At 38.9% G+C, this 21,622-nt stretch overlaps 1 protein-coding gene across 6 annotated transcripts in view; it reads left to right on the top strand.

Moving 5' to 3' along the window:
- Positions 1-21,622, top strand: part of NEK1 (NIMA related kinase 1) — a 149,244-nt gene that overhangs the window by 94,212 nt on the left and 33,410 nt on the right. For 5 of the 6 annotated variants that reach the window (XM_036314345.1, XM_036314340.1, XM_036314343.1 and 2 more), the window contains 3 exons: positions 11,147-11,278; positions 14,346-14,411; positions 14,494-14,722. In XM_036314345.1, coding sequence (XP_036170238.1) covers positions 11,147-11,278; positions 14,346-14,411; positions 14,494-14,722 — 427 coding nt within the window. The remainder of the gene's footprint in view (positions 1-11,146; positions 11,279-14,345; positions 14,412-14,493; positions 14,723-21,622) is intronic. The other variant, XM_036314341.1, reaches the window with a different exon arrangement.

The raw sequence follows: 21,622 nt of genomic DNA, 5'->3' as shown, positions 1-21,622 counted from the left end.
TTATTCTTAACTGCATTGGCCAGTACTTCCAAGATAATGTTAACTAAGAATAGGGATACTATTTTGTTTCTGTCTTTAATGGATGTACTTCATTTATTTTTCTGTTGTGTGTGGTAAAATAGTAAGGAATAGGGTCTTATCTCTAGATTTTACAGTTTTATCAGGAACGTGATTTGGAGTTTTATCAAATGCCTTTTGTGCATCTGTTAATGTGATTTTTGAAAATCCACCCATTGATGTAATATAGAAGTAGATTCTTGTCTTACCAGATTCCTAATGAGAAAGAAACATTTAGCTATACAAGAATGAGTGAAAGAGAGCTCCAGAATTCAGACAACATATCTGCGGAAATCTGTTCTGTGGTTAAGTCAGAGTCTATATCTTGAACATGATGAGTTCCTACTTTATTGCATTTTACTCTTTGTTGTATATTTTATTTCTATCTTTGTCCCATTCTTTTGACCTGCTATACAGGCCTATAAGGCTTCTCATGGACAGATTCCCCATCTTTTGCTCCCTTAGAATGTTCTTATCCTTAGTCTTGCCATCAATCTTATCCATTTAAATAGACACATTATGAGCTCAATTTGGAATCATGCTCCTTGTTCCAAGTATCACTGGACATGAACAGTTTCAGAAATCTCTGCAAGATAACGTTTATTTGACATCAATAGACTTAAGAACATCAAAGAGAATTAGGATATTACTTATACTGAGGTCCCTATTTCAAAGCTGCTCCTCTGATGGTCTTCATAGTATGACCTTAACTTTCCCTAAGCCTCTGGAGCAAAAAAGTTTTACAGGTGATGGAGGAGGTGGAAGAAGAGGAGGGGAGCATTCTGGAAGCACTTTTAGGTTTTTATAGTTTAACAAGTACATTTTACAAATTATGTTCAACAGTGATTCAGCTCTGAGTGGATGCTTTACATCCTATATAATAAAACCCTAATATGCAAATTGACCGAATGGTAGAACGACCGGTTGCTATGACATGCACTGACCACCAGGGGCAGATGCTCAACACAGGAGCTTCCCCCTGGTGGTCAGTGCACTCCCACAGGGGGAGTGCTGCTCAGCCAGAAGCCAGGCTCATGGATGGCGAGTGCAGCGACGGTGGCAGAAGCTTCTCCCACCTCCGCTGCAGGAGGGCAGTAAGGAGCAAGGAAGCCCGGACTGGAAGAGGGCACAGGCCAGGCTAAGAGACCCTCCCTCCCCCCAGTGCATGAAATTTTGTGCACCAGGCCTCTAGTTCTTATTATATAAGGCCTAAGCCAGCAGTCGGACATCCCTCTCACAGTCCAGGATCCCTTGCTCCTTACTGCCCTCTTGCTTGCTCCTTACTGCTAAGTTCACTGCTCCCTAGCGGCAGGCTCTCTGCTGCTTGGCTTGCTGCTCCTTAGCACTCCCATGTAGGTGGGAGAGGATCCCACCACTGCCACTAAGCTTGACAGCCATGAGCCCGGCTTCTGGCTGAGCAGCGCTCCCCCTGTGGGAGCACACTGACCACCAGGGAGCAGCTCCTACATTGAGTGTCAGCCCCCTGGTGGTCAGTGTGCATCATAGTGACCAGTCATTCTGGTAATTCTGCGTAACAGTCACTTAGGCTTTTATTGTATAGAGATAATATTATTATTACTGGACAGTTGTAAACCTGCAATAGTAGTAGCATAGTTTTATTTTCTCAGATGACCAATTGGAGCCAATGCTTTTCTCTTATCAGAAGGCTGCATTAGACCTCATTATACCCATCCAAGGTACTTTAAGAGCATTCATATACTTACAATGCAGCCTAAGAAAAACTCCCCTTAAAGTCTTTGCTTTCCAAGCTACATAAAACCAGTGTAAAACTTTTTTCTCTGTATATATCTTCTTTTTAATGGCAGATATGCCTTAGATAGTTGTAAAGTGCACAAATGACAGGTGTATGATTATATTATTGATAGGTAATAGTACTTGCTAGTATGGTACAACTTTGTATTTCTTCATGTTCCTTCAGAATTGTTTTTATGGTAGCAGCATTAAACTGTGGTAGTGAGCCTGGCTTTTGAGATCCATTTGCAAGGGACCCATTTTCACCTGGGGGAATTATTTTATTGTGTGCGCTTATGGTAAAACTGTCCAACAAGGTTTCCTGGCTCCTACTAGCTGAGGGATAGGAGGTCATCTAAAGTAGACCAATTGAATTCTCTCGCAGGGTTTGAGGCTTGAGCAGAATATCACAAGATTTCAAGTTGGAGTTTGTTTAATGCTGTAAAAGAACCTCAAGAAAATCACAAATTAGTTTCTGCCACCTAGATTCATAAAGCTACCCAGGTTTTTGGCAAAGATTCCTTTTGCTTTTGCGATCCTACTTACTGCTCCTTTCCCCCTCCGTTACCCTCCTCCCTTCCTTCAGAATTAGTTTCTATTGCTTTTAATCAAAGAAGCTTAACTGATTCACCATGTCAAATGTCAGTAGGGTACTTGGTGAATAGTAACACAAAATAAGTTCATTGGGAATTCTGTGGCTCATGATATTTTATTTATGCATAGAGAACTGTTCAGTAAACATTTGTTTACTAACAAAAGGAGGCTAGGAACTCATAAAAAAAAGATCAGATTTTTGGTTACTAGAGGTAGTGTTTGGGGAAGAAGAAATTGGTGGTCAAAAGATACAGGCTCCCAGTTATAAGATTAATAAGTATTAGGGATGTAATGTACAACCTGATGACTATAGCTAACAGTGGTGTATGATATATAAGGAAGTTAAGAGAGTAAACCCTAAGAGTTCTTATTACAAGGAGAGATATTTTTTTCTTTTTATTTTTTTTTTATTGTATCTATATGGGATGATGGATGTTAACGAAACTTATTGTGGTAATCATTTGACAATATAGGTAAGCCAAGTCTTTATTCTGTATACCTGGAACTCATATAGTGATGTGTGTCTATATCTCAATAGACTGGGAGGAAAATGAGACTGGGAATCTAAACACCTGAATTTCAGTCTCAGCTCTGCCAGTTAACCTGTTTGGGGAACTGGCTTAATGTTTCTAGGCCTTTATTTCCTCATCTCCTAAATGAAGGGCTTGTTCTCTAATGTTGTTTAGTCTAAATTACCTAGAAAAATAGTCTTCATAATGTAAGTACTTAACTCCAGATTAATCTATATAAAGTGGATTAAAGTTATTTTACTGAGTAATTATGTCAATAGAAAGTCTAATTTAGCATAATCTAGATCAGCCGTGGGCAAACTACGGCCCGAGGGCTGGATCCGGCCCATTTGAAATGAATAAAACTAAAAAAAAAAAAGAGACCGTACCCTTTTATGTAATGATGTTTACTTTGAATTTATATTAGTTCACACAAACACTCCATCCATGCTTTTGTTCCTGCCCTCCGGTCCAGTTTAAGAACCCATTGTGGCCCTCGAGTCAAAAAGTTTGCCCACCTCTGATCTAGATATAGTATAAGGGGCTTTACTATATATTTATGTATTGCCCATTACTCTAATTTAGGAGTGATTATCATAGTATTCAGAGTTGGAGTTAGCATTATTAAATTTTCTGAAATGTTAGTTAGAAGTTTCACTGTATGTATGTTATTGCATTTTCCTTCAGTAAGACCACATATCTTTTTTTTTTTTAAATATATTTTATTGATTTTTTTACAGAGAGGAAGGGAGAGGGATAGAGAGTTAGAAACATCGATGAGAGAAAAACATCGATCAGCTGCCTCCTGCACACTCCCCACCAGGGATGTCTCCGCAACCAAGGCACATACCCTTGACCGGAATCGAACCTGGGACCTTTCAGTCCACAGGCCGATGCTCTATCCACTGAGCCAAACCAGTTAGGGCAAGGCCACATATCTTTCATTGAATTCTCAAACGTCTTTGATCTAACAAATGGTAAAAATGGCTGCCTTACTTATTAAATCTTTGGCATGTATACCCAATTTTATAAATTTTTCTCTTTGACATAATTAATGGTAAAATATGGTGGTACTAAATAGGACTTCACTATGGAAATTAATTTTCATGTATGATGATAGGATTCCCCCCTCCCCCCACCCCCAAATAATACAGACTTGTGCTTACTAGAGGTAGTGATTTGGCAGAGATTCCTTGTCCTATTATTTTATACTTTTGTCTTCTATGAAACTTTGTTTTGTTTTCTTAGTTTAATAAATTTCACTTTTATGTTGTTTGTCCCATTCGACCGATTTTCTGAATTAAGAACTGAGTCTAATGTTTCCTCGTATGACAATTTAAAAATATGTTATTATCTTCTATCTCAGGATCTGTTAACATTGAAGAATAGCTAGCCTTTCTCAACTAGCATATCTACACTAATAAAAGAGAAACATGGTAATTGGCGTACAACCGCTACCCTTCCCATTGGCTAATCAGGGCAATATGCAAATTAACTGTCAGCCAAGATGGCGGCTGGCAGCCAGGCAGCTTGAAACTAACAGGAGGCTTGGTTGCTTCAGTGACGGAGGACTCCAGCGTTCCCCGCCTGCCGCTGCAGGCCTCTGAGCCTGCAGTTTCAAACATTGTAACAAATACAGACGCTAAACAAAACTCCAGAAACCAGCTTTCAGCCAGCTGGGATCTCAGAGCTGGAGTTGATACAGAGTTTCGAGAACCGAAACAAACCAGATACCTGCTTTCAGGAGCGGAGGCCTAAGAGCTGGAGCCTCAGAGCTAAAGCTGGCTCAGAATAAAAAAAAAAAAAGAAAAAAAGGAGCAGTTGGGAGCTTCAGTCCCAGCCAGAAAACAGCCCTCAGCCCCTCACCCAGACTGGCCAGGTATCCCAGTGGGGACCCCCACCCTGAAGGGTGTGTGACCAGCTGCAAACAGCCATCATCCCCTCATCCAGGCTGGCCAGGCACCCCAGTGGGGACCCCCACCCTGATCCAGGACACCCTTCAGGGCAAACCAGCCAGCCCCCACCCGTGCACCAGGCCTCTATTCTATATAGTAAAAGGGTAATATGCCTCCCGGCACCGGGATCAGCGTGACAGGGGGCAGCGCCCAAACCCCCTGATCGCCCTGCGGCTCTGTGTGTGACAGGGGGTGGTGCCACAACCTCCCTATCCGCCCTGCTCTGTTCATGACAGGGGAAGGCGCCCCAACCCCCTGATTGGCCCTGCTCTGTGCGTGACAGGGGGTGGCGCCACAACCTCCCCATCGACCCTGCCTTGAGTGTGACAGGGGGCGGTGCCCCAACCCCCCAATCGGCCCTACCCTGACCGTGACTGAGGGTGGCATCGCAACCTCCCAATCCGCCCGGCTCTGTGCATGACAGGGGGTGGCGCCCCAACTCCCCAATTGGCCCTGCTCTGAGCCCAACCAGGGGCTGCACCTAGGGATTGGGCCTGCCCTCTGCCACCCGGGAGCAGGCCTAAGCCAGCAGGTCGTTATCTCCCGAGGGGTCCCAGACTGTGAGAGGGCACAGGCCGGGCTGAGGGACCCCCCCCCCACCCCGGTGCACAAAATTTTGTGCACTGGGCCTTTAGTCTATATATATAAAAGCCTAAGTGTCAGGACGACTGAACAGGCTGTGTGGGACGACCAGGGGCCGGCAGGGGGATTAGTGAGGGCTGACCAAATGACCGAACAGCAGGTTGCGTGGGGCAACCAGGTCAGCAGGGGAGCAGTTGGGGGTAACCAGTCTGGTGGGGGGGCAGTGAGGGGCGACTAGGCTGGCAGGGGGAGGGCAGTTGGAGGTGATCAGGCGAGCAGGGAGGGGGTCAGTTGGGGGTGACCAGGCCAAGCGGGGGAGGCAGTTAGGGGCAATCAGGCAGGCAGACAGACTTTCTGAATTAAGGACTCTAATATTTTCTCTTATTACAATAACAAATATGTTATTATCTTCTATCTCAAGATCTGGTTAGCATTGAAGAATAGCCTTAAGCTGAATTCAGGTTATAAATCATATGTTGATGATGTTTACACAGAAGGCCAAAGTTCTACTGTACTAATAAGTTAATGATATGTGTTAGCTTGGCTTATAATGAATGATGTTGCCATGTCTCAATAGATACCCCAAATTACCGTTAAATTTTCCAAAAGCTGACTTAGTTTTATTATTAGTTTTGTAATTGTTCCTATCATAGGCATCTGCCCAATAATTTCTGGAAATGACTTTTGAGATATTCTTTATAAGCATAAATGCAAATTATATCATAGGTTGAGAAGGGAAATTGGTGCTTTTCTTTAGTAAAATTGTTTAAATTCATACTATCTTTCCTGTTTAATTATTCATACAATTAAATTACTCTTGATCATTTTTTAAAATCTTAGTTTTTAAATTTTTATAATGTAAAGTATTTTCTTTCAGGTTTCTGCTGCTTATTGACCTCTGTGCCATAAACCTTCTTTTGTAGTGCAAAAACTTTAAATTCTGATTGTACATAGATGGGAGGGCTTGTTTTTATTTTGCTTTGTGCAAGTGTCTTCATTTCATCAGGTTTTAAAACCAGGCTTTTAGTGTTTAAGCCACATGACTTTATTTAATAAAATCTAAATAAATGTTTGCTGAACTATAATAATTGCTACCATTTATTACACACACAGCTGTACACCTTACGTAAATTATCACATTTAATCCATATACCAAAGAGACAATGAGTACAGCATTCCCATTTTAGAGAGAAGAATTTTGAAGTGTAGAGAGGATAAGAAACATAAAAACAACCACAGGGTTAGTGAGGGGGAGTTTTGGACTTAGAGTGTAGACCTTTCCCATTCAGTTGTATTTCATGACTTCCTTAAACAATGAATGGCCATTCAAACTGGCTACTCTTGAAGGCCACTCAAACTATCTTCCATCCTGGCTTTTTACACAGTTCTTTCTGTGGTTTCTATTTTGTTTGTTTTTCCCCAGATCATTTAACACACATCTCTCTACTTTCATTTCTCTGTAACATACTGATTGATTTATGTGTTTCCCTTTCTCTTCTAGTTTATAATTCTTTGAGAGAAAGCATGTGTCATTCATTTTATTTTATTTTTCTTTGGTTTGAAATTATTTACTGCCATTAGTTCTGGTCTACAATATATTGAGTTCCCCTCTGCCCCCAGGTTTACTGAGATATGTGTAGATATTGTGAAATGTTTACCACAATAATGTTACTTAATACATCTATCACCTCACATAGTTCCCATGTATCATTCATTTTCAATACTCATTATCTAGCATTGTGCTTCACACTTAGTACATCTTTGAATGTGTTGATTAATTTTAATCAGATATTGTATATTTGTTTTCTCACAAAATCATATCAAACTTATTTATTGAAATAGCAGAAATAATTTTTAAGTGAATTGGCATAATACAATTAATAAATGTGATATGTAGTAGAGAAATTATTACTGATTTACAAAATAACAACAGAATTTGTAATTTAAATTAATTTGTTTCCTTCAAAATAATCATCTAGGGAAATAACATTATTCTAAAAATGTGGCTATTTGTTCAGATCTAATTGGAGCTTGTTTTTATTTCCTCAAAATTTATGGAACCTTTTTTGAGTATACTCTATGATAAGATAATCATAAAGTTTCAAAATAGTTCTATATAATCTTTCAAGGAGATTATAGTCATTTGTAAGAACTCTAATTTTTAAAAAGTTATATATAATACTAGGTGCCCAGTGCACAAATTCGTGCACGGATAGAAGTCCCTTGGCCTGGCCGGCAATCAAGGCCTATGGGGGACCAGCCAGGGGAAGGGACTGCAGGAGGTTGGTCAGCTGGTCGAGGGGCTTCCTAGCGTGGGGGAGGGAACCGAGGGATGTTGGCTGGCTGGCCCTCTGATCAGGGCCATCGTGGTGGGGAGGGCGGTTGGCTGGGGTGAGGGGCTGTGGGAGTGCACTGACCACCAGGGGGCAGCTCCTGCATTGAGCATCTGCCCCCTGGTGGTTAGTGCGCATCATAGCAACTGGTCGACCGATTGTTCAGTCGTAATGGTCACTTAGGCTTTTATATATATACTAGAGGCCTGGTGCATGCAATTCGTGCACTTGGGGTGGGGGGGGTCCCTCAGCCAGGTTTGTACCCTCTTGCAGTCCGGGAGCCCTTGGGGGATGTCTGACTGCCTTCAGTTGGACATCCTTAGCGCTGTCATGGAGGCAGGAGAGGCTCCTGCCACTGCCGCTGCACTTGCTTCTGGCTGAGCGGTATTCCCCCTGTGGGAGCACACTGACCACCAGGGGGCAGCTCCTGCATTGAGTGTCTGCCCCCTGGTGGTCGGTGCGCATCATAGCGACAGGTTGTTTCACGTTCGGTTGATTTGCACATTAGCCTTTTATTATATAGGTTAGATGTTTTAAACATCAGCATACTTTCTCCACAGTACTGAAATACAGAACTATGGGGTTAAGACAGTATTTTCTTCTCTTTTTTTTAAATTAAAGACTAATTTTTAGAGCAGTTTTAGGTTCACAGCAAAATTAAAAGGAATGTACAAAGGTTTCCCATATAACTCTTGCCTCACACATGTATAACTTGCCCTATTATAACCACCCTCTACCAGGTACATTTGTTTTAACTGATGAACCTACACAGATACATCACCATCCAAAGTCCATAGTTTACATTAGGTTTCACTCTTGGTGTTATATACTCTATGGGTTTGTGCAAATGTATAATGACATGTATTCGTCATTATAATATCATACAGAGTATTTTATCTAGCCTAAAAGTCTCTGTACTCTGTATGTTTATCCCTCCCACCACCTTTACTCCCCTTATAACCCCTATATCTTTTTCTTTAAAAAAAAATTGTATTTTTTTTTTTTTTATTGATTTCAGAGAGGAAGGGAGAGGGAGAAAGAGAAAGAAACATCAATGATGAGAGAGAATCATTGATTGACTGCCTCCTGCATGCCCCCTACTGGGGATGAGCCTGCAGCCCGGGCAAGTGCCCTGGACTGAAATCGAACCTGGGACCCTTCAGTCCACAAGCTGATGCTCTATCCACTGAGCCAAACAAGCTAGGGCTCCACGGATCTTTTTATTGTCTCCATAGTTTTGCCTTTTACAGAATGTCATACGGTTAAAATCATACAGTATGTAGCCTTTTCAGGTTAACTTCTTTCACTGAGTTAATATGCATTTAAGTTTCTTCCATGAATTTGCATGGCTTATTAGCTTATTTCTTTTTAGCACTAAATAATATCCCATATAGATGTATATATACATACCAGTTTGTTTGTTTTTTATTCATTTACCTACTGAAGGTCATCTTGGTTGCTTCCAAGTGTTGCCAATTATAAATAAATCTGCTGTAACCATCTGTGTGCAGGTTTTTATGTGGACATAAGTTTTCAACTCCTTTGGGTAAATATCAAGGAATATGATTGCTGGATCACATGGTAAGACTGCTTGGTTTTGTAAGAAACTAACAAAACATCTTCCAGAGTGAATGTACCATTTTGCATTCCCATGAGAAATGAATGAGAGTTCCTGTTGCTTCACATCCTCAGAAGCATTTGGCACTGTCAGTGTTTTGGATTTTAGCACTCATGATAAAGTTCAGTGGCATCACATTGTTTTAATTTGCAACTTCCTAATGGCATATGGCAAGGAGCACCTTTTCATATGTTCATTTGCCATTTGTACACTTCTTTGGTGAGGTGTCTATTAAGTTTTGTCCATTTTTTAAACTAGGTTATTTGTTTTCTTATTGTTGAATTTTAACACTTCTTTATATATTTTGGTTAACAGTTCTTTGCGTGTTTATATCTTGCAGATAACTTTTCCCAGTCTGTGGCTTGTGTTCTCATTCTCTCAATTGTGTCTTTCACAGAGTAAAAGTTTTTAATTTTAATGAAGTATTGTTTATTAATTCTCTCTTTCATGGATTGTGCCTTTGGCGTTCTATCTAAAAAAGTCCTTGCCAAACCCTAGTTCATCTAGATTTTCTCCTATGTTATCTAGGAGTTTTATAGTTTTGCGTTTAACTTTTAGGTCTGTGATAGATTTTGAGTTAATTTTTATGAAGAGTGTATGGTTTGTGTCTAGATACATTTTGTTTGTTTGTTTGTTTGTTTGTTTGTTTGTTTGTGGATATCTAGTTTCAGCACCATTTATTATAAAGACTATCTTTTCTCCATTGAGTTGCCTTTGCTCCATTGGTAAAGATCAGTTGACTGTATTTGTGTACTCTATTTCTGATTTCTGTTCTGTTCTATTTATCTACCTGTTTATTCTTACACCAATACTTTAATGTCTTGATTCCTGTAGCTTTATAATAAGGCTTGAAGTCATTTCTCAAATTTTGTTCTTTTCCTTCAGTACTGTGTTAGATACTTTCATCTTCTCTTGAACAACATATACTAGCATAAAATGAAAGCCCAGAAGACTAAATATTAGAATTGTATTACTACCTTATGCTTAGAAGATACTCAATAAATACTGCATGTGAAATGTATTCTCACCAGAAGTTTGTGTTTATTGGTTTGAAAAAGAGATAAAAGTAGGGAGCAGAGTTGCTGCCATATTAATGTGACCATACCTGTAAACGCCATTTCCTGGTATTATTAAAGGTTCAGAATCTAACTGCATTGTTTAGAGTCTAAGTGGCAAGATAAAAATGAACACCTATATGAATATAACAAATGATATTTTAATGACATAAATCTTATTCACTATGCATAATAGTTCTTCCATTCTCATTTATGTTGACATTTTTATAATGAGGGCTCTTACGTTTGGTGATTGATGTTAAACTTTAAGAAGATTGTACCAAACTTGCACAAATTACAGAAACATTTTCAAGTGTAAGATTAATAAATATTTTTTCTTCCCATGAAATGCTTTTTCCCCCATGAAATGTTTTAGTGTATTAAAGTGAGAGGATTAATATTTAGTTTTTTAGAAGACTGTTTTTAAGAGCACTTAATGAAATACTGTTAATAAAGTATTAAAGAATGACTTGGTACTACATGACACATAATTATGTTTACATCTGAGGCCTGAGATGTTTCTCTTTATTCACTGATCATGCCTACCTACATCATGAAAATTGAGGAATGGAGAAAACTATATGTGGATACAATGTATAAGCAAACAGTGATCTTATATATACCTTCATATATCTTTTATCTCTTCCTGCAAATATAAATTCCCAGTGTGTATTTAAATTTTTTATTATAGTTGGTGTCTAAAGGAGTAAAGAGTTCTGATATGTCTCCTCCTTTGGGACAGCATGAAGCAAGTGGCTCGCCATCAAAGCATCATATAAGACCTGTTATTTCTGTGACTTCAGCCTTGAAAGAAGTGGGTATGGTAAGTTTCCTAAAATTTAGAGCTCCTTAAAGTCAAAAGATTATCAAAAGGATTCAATTTAATGAAGTTATATTAATTTCTAATGTTCCATTAGATTTTTCTAGGAATAAAATTACCTAAGATTTTTGTGTCTGCTCTACTCTGAATTCTGGAGCCTTGCTGCTCATAAGTTTTATATCTAGGAACACCTGGTAGATAAAACTATTTTAAAGCTATTCTCTCTCCCTCTTTTTTTTTTTTTTTTTAAATATATTTTATTGATTTTTTACAGAGAAGAAGGGAGAGGGATAGAGAGTTAGAAACATCGATCAGCTGCCTCCTGCACGCCCCCCAGTGGGGATGTGCCCGCAACCAAGGTACATGCCCTTGACCGGAATTGAACCTGGGACCCTTGAGTTCGCAGGCCGGTGCTCTATCCACTGAGCCAAACCGGTTCGGCCTCTCTCCCTCTTTTACTTTAAAATAATATTGAACAAATAAAATATATATAAAAATGTACCAAAAATAAAGCAAAAACATTTTTATATCCCAGCTTTCATAATTAACAAAGGTGTACTTTTTAAGAAATAATGTCTTTGGTACTTAGAGTAATTTACTCTAGGAATAAAGTTTAAGACATATTTACATTTATTGTTTTGGCATAGCAAATGTTAGAGGAGTCAGTATAATTACAATTAATGCATTAGTTATTTCTTTTACCTTCTATTTCTGAATCTGTCATGCCATATGGATGAAACACAAATATGTGGGCGAGTATAAAGCTTAAGCTCCAAAGAATGTGCCAGGTATCCATCTGAAATGTGAAAACTCTGTTCTAAGGTTAAGGGAAATGGGTTCATGATATGGAATTTCAGTCTAGAATTCATCAGACAGAAGGGGAAAAGTCTCCTGAACCATCTATATAATAAAGAGCCAGGGTCATAACTACCGAAGGCTCGACCAGACCGAAGTCAGTGCTGGGTTGCTGTGGTGACCCAGCACTGACTGGGGCTGCTGCGGGCGCCCAGACCCAGCACTGACTGCCTAGGGGGCTGCGGATCAGGCCTGGAGAGAGGCCTGCAGAGAGAGAGGCAGGGTCTGATCTGTAGCCTCTGTGGCAGCCATTGATCAGGACTTGCCTCTCTTTCTCTCCTGGCCTGGCCAACAGCCACACTTCCATTTCTCTCCAGGCCTCCACCGGTGCTGCTGATCAGCCCCTGTTGATAGGCCCAGAGATGCTGACTGGCATAGAAACTGACCAATCAGAACCAGATCTGGGTGAATGTAAGGAGCCAATGGCTGCCTAGGAGGTGGAACTTTTGACGCTGACTGGCATAGAAACTGACCAATCAGAACCAAATTGGCCGGCAGAGGAGGGCAGTTGGGGGTGAGATCAGACCAGCAGGGGAGGGCAGTTAGGGGTGAGATCAGGCAGGGGAGTGTCATTGAGGGTGAGATCAGGCTGGCAGGGGAGGGCAGTTGGGGGCGATCAGGCAGGCAGAGGCAATTGGGGGTGAGATCAGGCTGGCAAGGGAGAGCAGTTGGGGGCTCGATCGGGCTGTCAGGGGAGGGCAGTTAGGGGCAATCAGGCAGGCAGGTAGGGGCGATCAGGAAGGCAGAAGCAGTTAGGGGCGATCAGGCAGGCAGGCAGAGAGGTTAGGGGCGATAAGGCAGTCAGGCAGAGGCAGTTAGGGATGACCAGGCAGGCAGGCAGAGAGGTTAGGGGCGATAAGGCAGGTAGGCAGGTCAGTCGTTAGGAGCCAGTGGTCCCAGATTGTGAGATGGGTGTCCTAAACCAGTTGTTGGACATCCCCCAAGGGGTCCCCGATTGGAGTGGGTGCAGGCTTGGCTGAGGGAAGCCCCCCTCCATGCACAAATTTCGTGCACTGGGCCTCTAGTATAATATAACACATTAACCTGATTTCTCCTCTCCTGGTAATTAATGTCTGTCCCTTGTAATAGTTGAGTTTCATTAAATTTTTGTAGACAACACTGTTATTGGTGTGCCAATTTTTACAGCCTGTGTGTTTGTCTTGAAAATAAGACTGAGTAGGAAAAGACAAGTTTCTTGGTCACTCTTAAAAACTTCATAGAAGTAACTGTTGTTCTTTAAGTAGGATTAGTCTCTCTTCTTTCTGATAACAACTTTGCATGTACTACGTTGTTCACTTCAACTTTAGATACCACTGTGTGGTTCCCTCCTGGTACCCAGTCTCACATCTCAAGTAGCTGTGACCTCTCTGGTTGTAGCGACTGCTAATTCCTGACCACTGTACTGGGTAAAAGGCTCTTTGTCTCATTACATGTAGTGCTTTCAAACTGACCACTGTACTTTTTTTGTGTTTTTCTCAAATACTACAAATTAAGGTAATTCATGTAACTAAATGGTTTTTCTTTATGTTTTCTTGGTAAATATTGCTTACTTATACTTTTAAAATTACTCTTGCATACTCTGAGTCTTCCATATATAATTTGCTTTCATAACTACTAATTTCTTCTTTTCATATATGTAAAGATTTTAGGTGTCTAAGATTGCTATGATTTTGCTAATCAAATGATAGAATTTATATTATCCTTGGTACATGGGGCTCAGAACTCACTATTGATACTCTCTTGGCTTAGGTAAAAAAAGCCAGTTCTCAGTTATGTTTAGTAGTATTGCTTAATAAGCATACATATGTACATGAAACAAAGAAAGCTTCAAAATAACACAGCCTATCTTGCATTACTTTATTCATCAAAACTTTCCTTAGCTCTAATTGAGAGCCTATATGAATTAATTTTCTTTTTATTTCTATTATTGACTCAAAATTACCAAAAATTCAGGTGCCAAAGAGGAAGAGGATATAGTCAAATAGGTAATCAGTAATCCAAAAATATGACAAATAATTGAGAATTGGCCCTTTTACTATATATTTAATCTATTACCTGTTTCTCACTACTGATAATATAGGAAGTTGTGTTAACATTTACAGGAATAAAATAACTCACAAGAAACAATTTAATGAAAAACAAAAAGTAACAAAAATTTTGAGTTAGAATGTTAAAATAACGTTATTTCTTACTCTGAAACTCTCTGTGTTTAAAGGACAGAAGTTTAACTGATACCCAGGAAACCTCAGAAGAAATGCAAAAGACTAACAATTCCATTTCAGTAGGTACAATTTTCCATTTTTTCTCTCAATCATTTTACTTAATTATATACATTATAAAATATAGCATTTTAACTGTTTCAGAGTAAACGAGAAATACTACGGAGATTAAATCAAAATCTTAAAGCTCAAGAAGATGAAAAAGGGAAGCAGTGTCACCCTGATATGGGTGAGGTAATTGTGCATGAACATGCCGAAAAGCATGAAAAAGAAAAGTTGATTTCACCTGATCGCAAGAAGTGGGAGGCAGGAGGTCAACTTGTGATTCCTCTGGATGAGTTTGCATTGGATACATCCTTCTCTGCAACTGACAGTATGTATGAAAGTTTTTTTATCCTGTTTTGGCATAGCACACATGTAAACTTGTAGACTGGATACTCTGAGTGAAAGAACACTTTAGAGGGATTGAGAGAACCTGGAAGAAATTCACATATATGTGAAACATGGGGAAAAAACTTTTCAACCTTAAGAATAGCAAGGATTTTTATTACAGAAGTGTAAAGTGTGAGCGGGGGGACTAATGATATATACTATTTAAATTGTATTACTTTAACCCTTTCTAATCTGTTCCAGGAATAATTCTTGATGAGAACTGGAGTAGTAAACTGACAAAATCTCAGAAAAGTCCCTTAGGGATTTAGCAGGGATATTAAGAAGATCTCAATAATATATTTATTCAGCAATATTTATGAGCACCTACTATTGTCTTGCATTTTCGCAGGCACTAGATAGAGATATAACAGGGAATGAATGAAGTGATATGTGCTCTTTGGAGCTAGTATTCTAAAAGAGTGAGGCTGACCTCTGTCTAAAGTTTTAAGTAATTTTTTTTAATGGACTATTTTTGTAGAATTCTTAATTACCATGGAGAAAACCCCAAATATTCCACAGCATTTGTTTACTTATTTTAACAGTTCTTTTTAAAAAAATCTTTATTGTTGAGCCGAAACCGGTTTGGCTCAGTGGATAGAGCATCGGCCTGCGGACTGAAAGGTCCCAGGTTCGATTCCGGTCAAGGGCATGTACCTGGGTTGCGGGCACATCCCCAGTAGGAGATGTGCAGGAGGCAGCTGATCGATGTTTCTCTCTCATCGATGTTTCTAACTGTCTATCTCTCTCCCTTCCTCTCTGTAAAAAATCAATAAAATATATTTAAAAAAAAAAAATCTTTATTGTTGAAAGTATTTCATATGTTCCCTTTTTTCCCCCATTGACCCCATCTAGCATGCCCCCCCGCCCCCGCCCCCCCCGCCCCAGGCCTTCACTAACCTATCGTCTCTGTCCATGGGTTATGCATATATGCATACAAGTTCTTTGGTTGATCTCTTCCCACTCACCCATACACCCGTGCCTTCCCTCTGAGATTCCACAGTCTGTTCCATGCTTCCATGTCTCTGGATCTATTTTGTCCATCAGTTTATTTTGTTCATTAGATTCCACATATGAGTGAGATCATGTGAAACTTGTCTTTCTCTGACTGGCTTATTTTGCTTAGCTTAATACTCTTCAGGTCCCTCCATGCTGTCTCAAATGGTAAGAGATCCTTCTTTTTTACAGGTGCATAGTATTCCATGCTATAAATGTACTACAGCTTTTTTATCCCCTCATCTGATGGGCACTTGGGCTGTTTCCACATCTTAGCTATTGTAAATTGTGCTGCTGTAAACATAGGGATGCATACATTCTTTCTGATTGGTGTTTTAGGTTTCTTAGGATATATTCGTAGAAGTGGAATCACTGGCTCAAATGGCAGTTCCATGTTTAATTTTTTGAGTAAACAGTTCTTTATGGAATTCCATTATATGCCACATACTCCTAAGCAGTGAGGATACATCATGGTTAAGACATATTCTCTCCCCTCAAGGAGATTAGGGTCTAGTGAAAAGGGAGGCAAGAAAAGATGCAATTCATTACAGTTGATAAATAATGTGGTAGGAAATAATCATAAGGCACTGTAAGAATATGTATCCCAGGGCATAAATCAGTCTTGGGAGAGCTAAGAAAATGATTTTTGGAAACAGTGATGTGCTAAGGAATAAAAAGTGTTAGCTAAATAAACCAAAGCCAAGCAGAGTGTTTGCAGCAGAGAGTAGGACTGACAATTACGAGAGCATGTGAAGCGCAGGGAATGGCTATAACTCAGCATGGTTGGCAAAGTTCAGAATTCAAGACAAAGAATGGCAAGCAAGAAACCTTGGAAGAGGTAAGCAGGGCCAGATCATGAAGGGTTCTATATGCTGGCTGTGTTGAACAGTATGAGCTTTACCCTTATTGAGAGAGGTCTTCAAACAGTGTGCTTTTAGGGTTTTCTGGCATATTGAATCCTGACTGGGGAATAATAGATGGGGGGCGGGGGGAGGGATAGTGGTACCATCAGACTGGTGGTACTTTGAATTTTTGTCCTCTTCCCTAATCTGGCTGCTACTGTTTGCATCTCAGAGTTCTCAAATAGCTTAATCGCTTATGCATTTCGTCCTGGCTTCTACAGCTGTATTGAGAGACACAGGTTGATGCTTGCTTCATCTTCCCAAGACTTTGAAATGTAATTATCCTTAAAGAGATTTAAATACTAAAAAAATTAGTCTTTATAGTTATCTGTGTAATGGCAATTTCTAGTATTTTTTAATGTCTTCGTTTAGGTTCACATATCCACGTAGTATCATTTTCCTTCTGGCTAAAGGACTTATTTTAACATTTTTTTTGTAATATTGGCGATAGATTCTTTCAACTTTTTATACTGAAACGTATTTCACCTTAACTTTTAAAAGATATTTTCTCTGGGAATAGAGTTCTGGGTTGGGAGTTTTGTCTTTCAGTGCTTTAAAGATGTTGCTCCACTGTCTTCTTACTTACATTGTTTCTAACTAAAAATCTGATTCTTACCTTTGTGCCTCTCTATATAACATGGCATTTTTTGGTGATGTGTCTTGAAATAGTTGTTTTACATATTTTTCTCAATTGTTTTGGTTATTTAGGCAATAGCACAATCCAGTATCCTATTCCATCTTACACAGGATTAAAAAGTCCTTGAGACCAGTTTTTAGAGGCCTTGTACGAAAAGCATTGATAACTTTCACAGAGTTGCTGAAAGATGATAAAGAAAAGAGGGCACTCTAAGATATATTTGGAAACAGGCCTATAAGGGTTTTATGTGAAACTCTTCTAGGAGTTTGTCAGAGGAAGAAAAACTTTGAAGACAAAATGAGGAACATTTAGAGTTAGGAAAATTGAGAGTGTGGCTTGGATTACAAGGAAAGAGAGAAGACTTAAAAAAGAGCGATGACAAATTGAGAGCTAAAAAATTTACATTGGTTTTGTCCAGGAAAAAGCATTGTGATCTTGATAAAAGCAGTGTCATTAGAGTACCAGGGGCAGAAATAGAGCCTAGGAATTAAGAAACAAATGGAAGTTGAGGAAGTTAAAAAAAAAAAAATTAACCAATGGACACAGACACTGGGGCGGTGGGGGCTTGCCAGGGGTGGGTCAGTTGGAGAAAAAGAGACATATGTAAATCTTTAGATAATAAATTAAAGAAAAAATTTACAACCTTTTAAGGAAGCTGAGCTATGAAGGGCGATAGAGATATAGGTTGGTGTTACTTGGTAGCAGTTTAGAGTCAGTGAAACTTTATGAAAAAAGAGACTTGAAAATATTTTATGCTAATTAGGTCAAAGTATATCACATCACTCTCCCATTTTAAAATAAGTGATTTCCATAGCAATTAGAACAAAAATCCCTTTCATAGTCCACTAGGCTCTCCTGAGGTTTTCCCTTGCCTATTGACCTATCTACTTCTTTCTACCTACTCACTTTTTAAAAAAAAAAAATATATTACTGATTTTTTACAGAGAGGAAGGGAGAGGGATAGAGAGTTAGAAACATCGATGAGAGAGAAACATCGATCAGCTGCCTCTTGCACACCCCAGCCTGCAACCAAGGTACATGCCCTTGACCGGAATTGAACCTGGGACCCTTCAGTCCGCAGGCCAATGCTCTATCCACTGAGCCAAACCGGTTAGGCTACCTACTCACTTTTTACTTCTTTTAACACATGCCAAGCTCTTTCTTTTTCTCTTATTCTTAGTCTTCATTCTTAGTATTAATATGTCTTATTTCTTCTCAATGTTTTTTAGATTTTCTCACTAAGCTATGGTTTTAGTAAATTTGATTATGATGTACCTTTATGTCATTTTTCTTCATGTTTCTTTTACTTGGGTTTTGTTGAGCTTCTTGGATTTGTGAGTATATAGTTTTCATCAGATTTGTTTGCCATTATATTTTCCAGCCCTCTTTTCCAGATGTCAATATGAATCTTGTTAATGTTTTCCTTATCTGTGAGTATTATCAGCAATCTTGTCTCTAGTTTGTGGAACATATGGAATTCAGTCATAATGACAGTTATAAACGTCCCTATCTACTAATAACATCATCTCTGTCATTTTGGGGGTTGGTTTTGATTGATAGACTTTTTTTTCTATTTAGTATAAGTTGAATTCTGCTGCTTTTTTATACAGGCTTGGTAATTTTTGTTTGGAGGCCAAGCAGTTAATTTTACTTTGATGGGTGTTATATATTTTTGTGTTTCTGTAAATATTTTTGTTCCTTTTGTTCTGAGACACAATTCACTTGTAAAAAGTTTGACCCTTTTATGTCTTGCTTTTAAGCTTTGTTAGATGGAGCCAGAACAATGTTTAGTCTATGGCTAATTTTTCTCCCTTTACTGAGTCAAAAACCTCTCTGAGTAATGTACTTGATGCCTTGTGAATTATAAGATTTCCTTTTCTGGCTGGTGGGAATAGGGACTATTTCTGATCCTGTGTAAACTCCAAGTATTGCTCCCTCTACTCCTTTCGGGTGGTCTTTTTTCTAGACTTCAGTGATTTCCTCACACATGTGCTGATCATTGTTCAGCTTAAGACTTGAAGGGGCTCTTTACAGTTCTCCTGAATTCTCTGTTTGTGTAGTTTTCTACTCTTCAGCACTCTTCTTGCCAACGTAAGCCACTTTTGCCACCCTAGACTTCCAGTTCCATTACCTCTGCTCAGAGAGACCACCTGGTCTTCCCTGTATGGAAGGGTATAAAGTATATATATATTTTCTTATGGACATTCAGTTTTCTACTTTCCTTTGTTAAAGAGACCCCAAACACATATTACATTGTTTCGGCCTCTTTGTCAAACACCAAGTGGCTGTAAGTCATAGGTCTATTTTTGGGTTCTCTACTCTATTCAACCATCTTTTTTAAAAATTGGTTCTCTGTTGGTAACCTTTTTGACTGTACAAACTGATTATTACCTGCTAATTTTCAGGTCCTTACTTCCATAGAACTGGAAATTTATATCAGTAAATATTTGGGTACCATTGAAAGTTTATGGCTTATACCCCATATTATATGAAATTATATTCTATCTATTACTGCTAGATACCTAAGTGCTAAGTGTATTACTAACAAACATTCTCAAAATTCAAACTTCAATAATTACCCATATTTTTGCTTTCCTACATTTTATTTTTCAAGTTTACCCAAAATTATTATTGTCAAAAAGAAAATGTAGTTGCCTACTTAAGATATATAAGAAAATAAAACAAAATTTCTTAGCTATACTTTTCTCTACTTTTAATCCATAAGTGCATTTAGCTTAGTATTTGTTTTCTATTCTCTTCAATTAAATTTATGGAAAAAATTAATTTATATTTTATCTTTTTTGTGCTCTCCCAATAATTGCTCAATTATATTCGTTTTTTATTTTCTCAAGTAAAAATTTTATAGAAACATAATATATATTTTTTTTATTTTTATTTTTATTTATTTATTTTTTTTTTTATTGCTTAAAGTATTACAAAGGGTATTACATATGTGTCCATTTTTATCCCCCCGCCCTAGACAGTCCCCTAGCCTCCCCTATCCCCCAATGTCTTATGTCCACTGGTTATGCTTCTATGCATGCATACAAGTCCTTTAGTTGATCTCTTACCCCCCTACCTCCTGCCCCGCAACCCTCCCCGGCCTTCCTGCTGCAGTTTGACAATCTGTTTGAGGCAGCTCTGCCTCTGTATCTATTATTGTTCAAAAGTTTATAATGGTCTCTATTATCCATGAATGAGTGAGATCATGTGGTATTTTTCCTTCATTGACTGGCTTATTTCACTTAGCATAATGCTCTCCAGTTCCATCCAGGACGTTGCAAATGGTAAGAGTTCCTTCCTTTTTAGAGCAGCATAGTATTCCATCGTGTAGATGTACCACAGTTTTCTAATCCATTCATCTACTGATGGGCACTTAGGCTGTTTCCAGATCTTAGCTATGGTGAATTGTGCTGCTATGAACATAGGGGTGCATATATCCTTTCTGATTGGTGTTTCTGGTTTCTTGGGATATATTCCTAGAAGTGGGATCACAGGGTCAAATGGGAGTTCCATTTTCAGTTTTTTAAGGAAACTCCATACTGTCTTCCATAGTGGCTGCACCAGTCTGCATTCCCACCAGCAGTGCACAAGTGTTCCTTTTTCTCCACATCCTCTCCAGCACTTGTCGTTTGTTGATTTGTTGATGATAGCCAGTCTGACAGGTGTGAGATGGTACCTCATTGTTGTTTTGATTTGCATCTCTCGGATGATTAGTGACTTTGAGCATGTTTTCATATGTCTCTTGGCTTTCTGAATGTCCTCTTTTGAAAGGTGTCTATTTAGGTCCTTTGCCCATTTTTTGATTGGATTGTTTATCTTCCTTTTGTTAAGTTGTATGAGTTCCCTATAAATTTTGGAGATTAGGCCCTTATCGGATATGACATTGGCAAATATGTTTTCCCACACAGTGGGTTTTCTCGTTGTTTTGTTGATGGTTTCTTTTGCTGTGCAGAAGCTTTTTATTTTGATGTAGTCCCATTTGTTCATTTTCTCTTTAGTTTCAAGTGCCCTAGGAGCTGTATCAGTGAAGAAATTGCTTCGGCATATGTCTGAGATTTTGTTGCCTTTGGATTCTTCTAGAATTTTTATAGTTTCCTGTCGTACATTTAAGTCCTTTATCCATTTTGAGTTTATTTTTGTGTATGGTGTAAGTTGGTGGTCTAGTTTCATTTTCTTGCATATATCTGTCCAATTTTCCCAGCACCATTTATTGAAGAGACTATCTTGGCTCCATTGTATGTTCTTGCCTCCTTTGTCAAATATTAATTGAGCATATTGGTTTGGGCCGATTTCTGGGCTCTCTATT

This window comes from Myotis myotis, unplaced genomic scaffold, assembly GCF_014108235.1.
Source record: "Myotis myotis isolate mMyoMyo1 unplaced genomic scaffold, mMyoMyo1.p scaffold_m19_p_6, whole genome shotgun sequence".
Classification (NCBI taxonomy): Eukaryota; Metazoa; Chordata; class Mammalia; order Chiroptera; family Vespertilionidae; genus Myotis; species Myotis myotis.
This window is presented reverse-complemented; position numbering and strand designations above follow the sequence as displayed.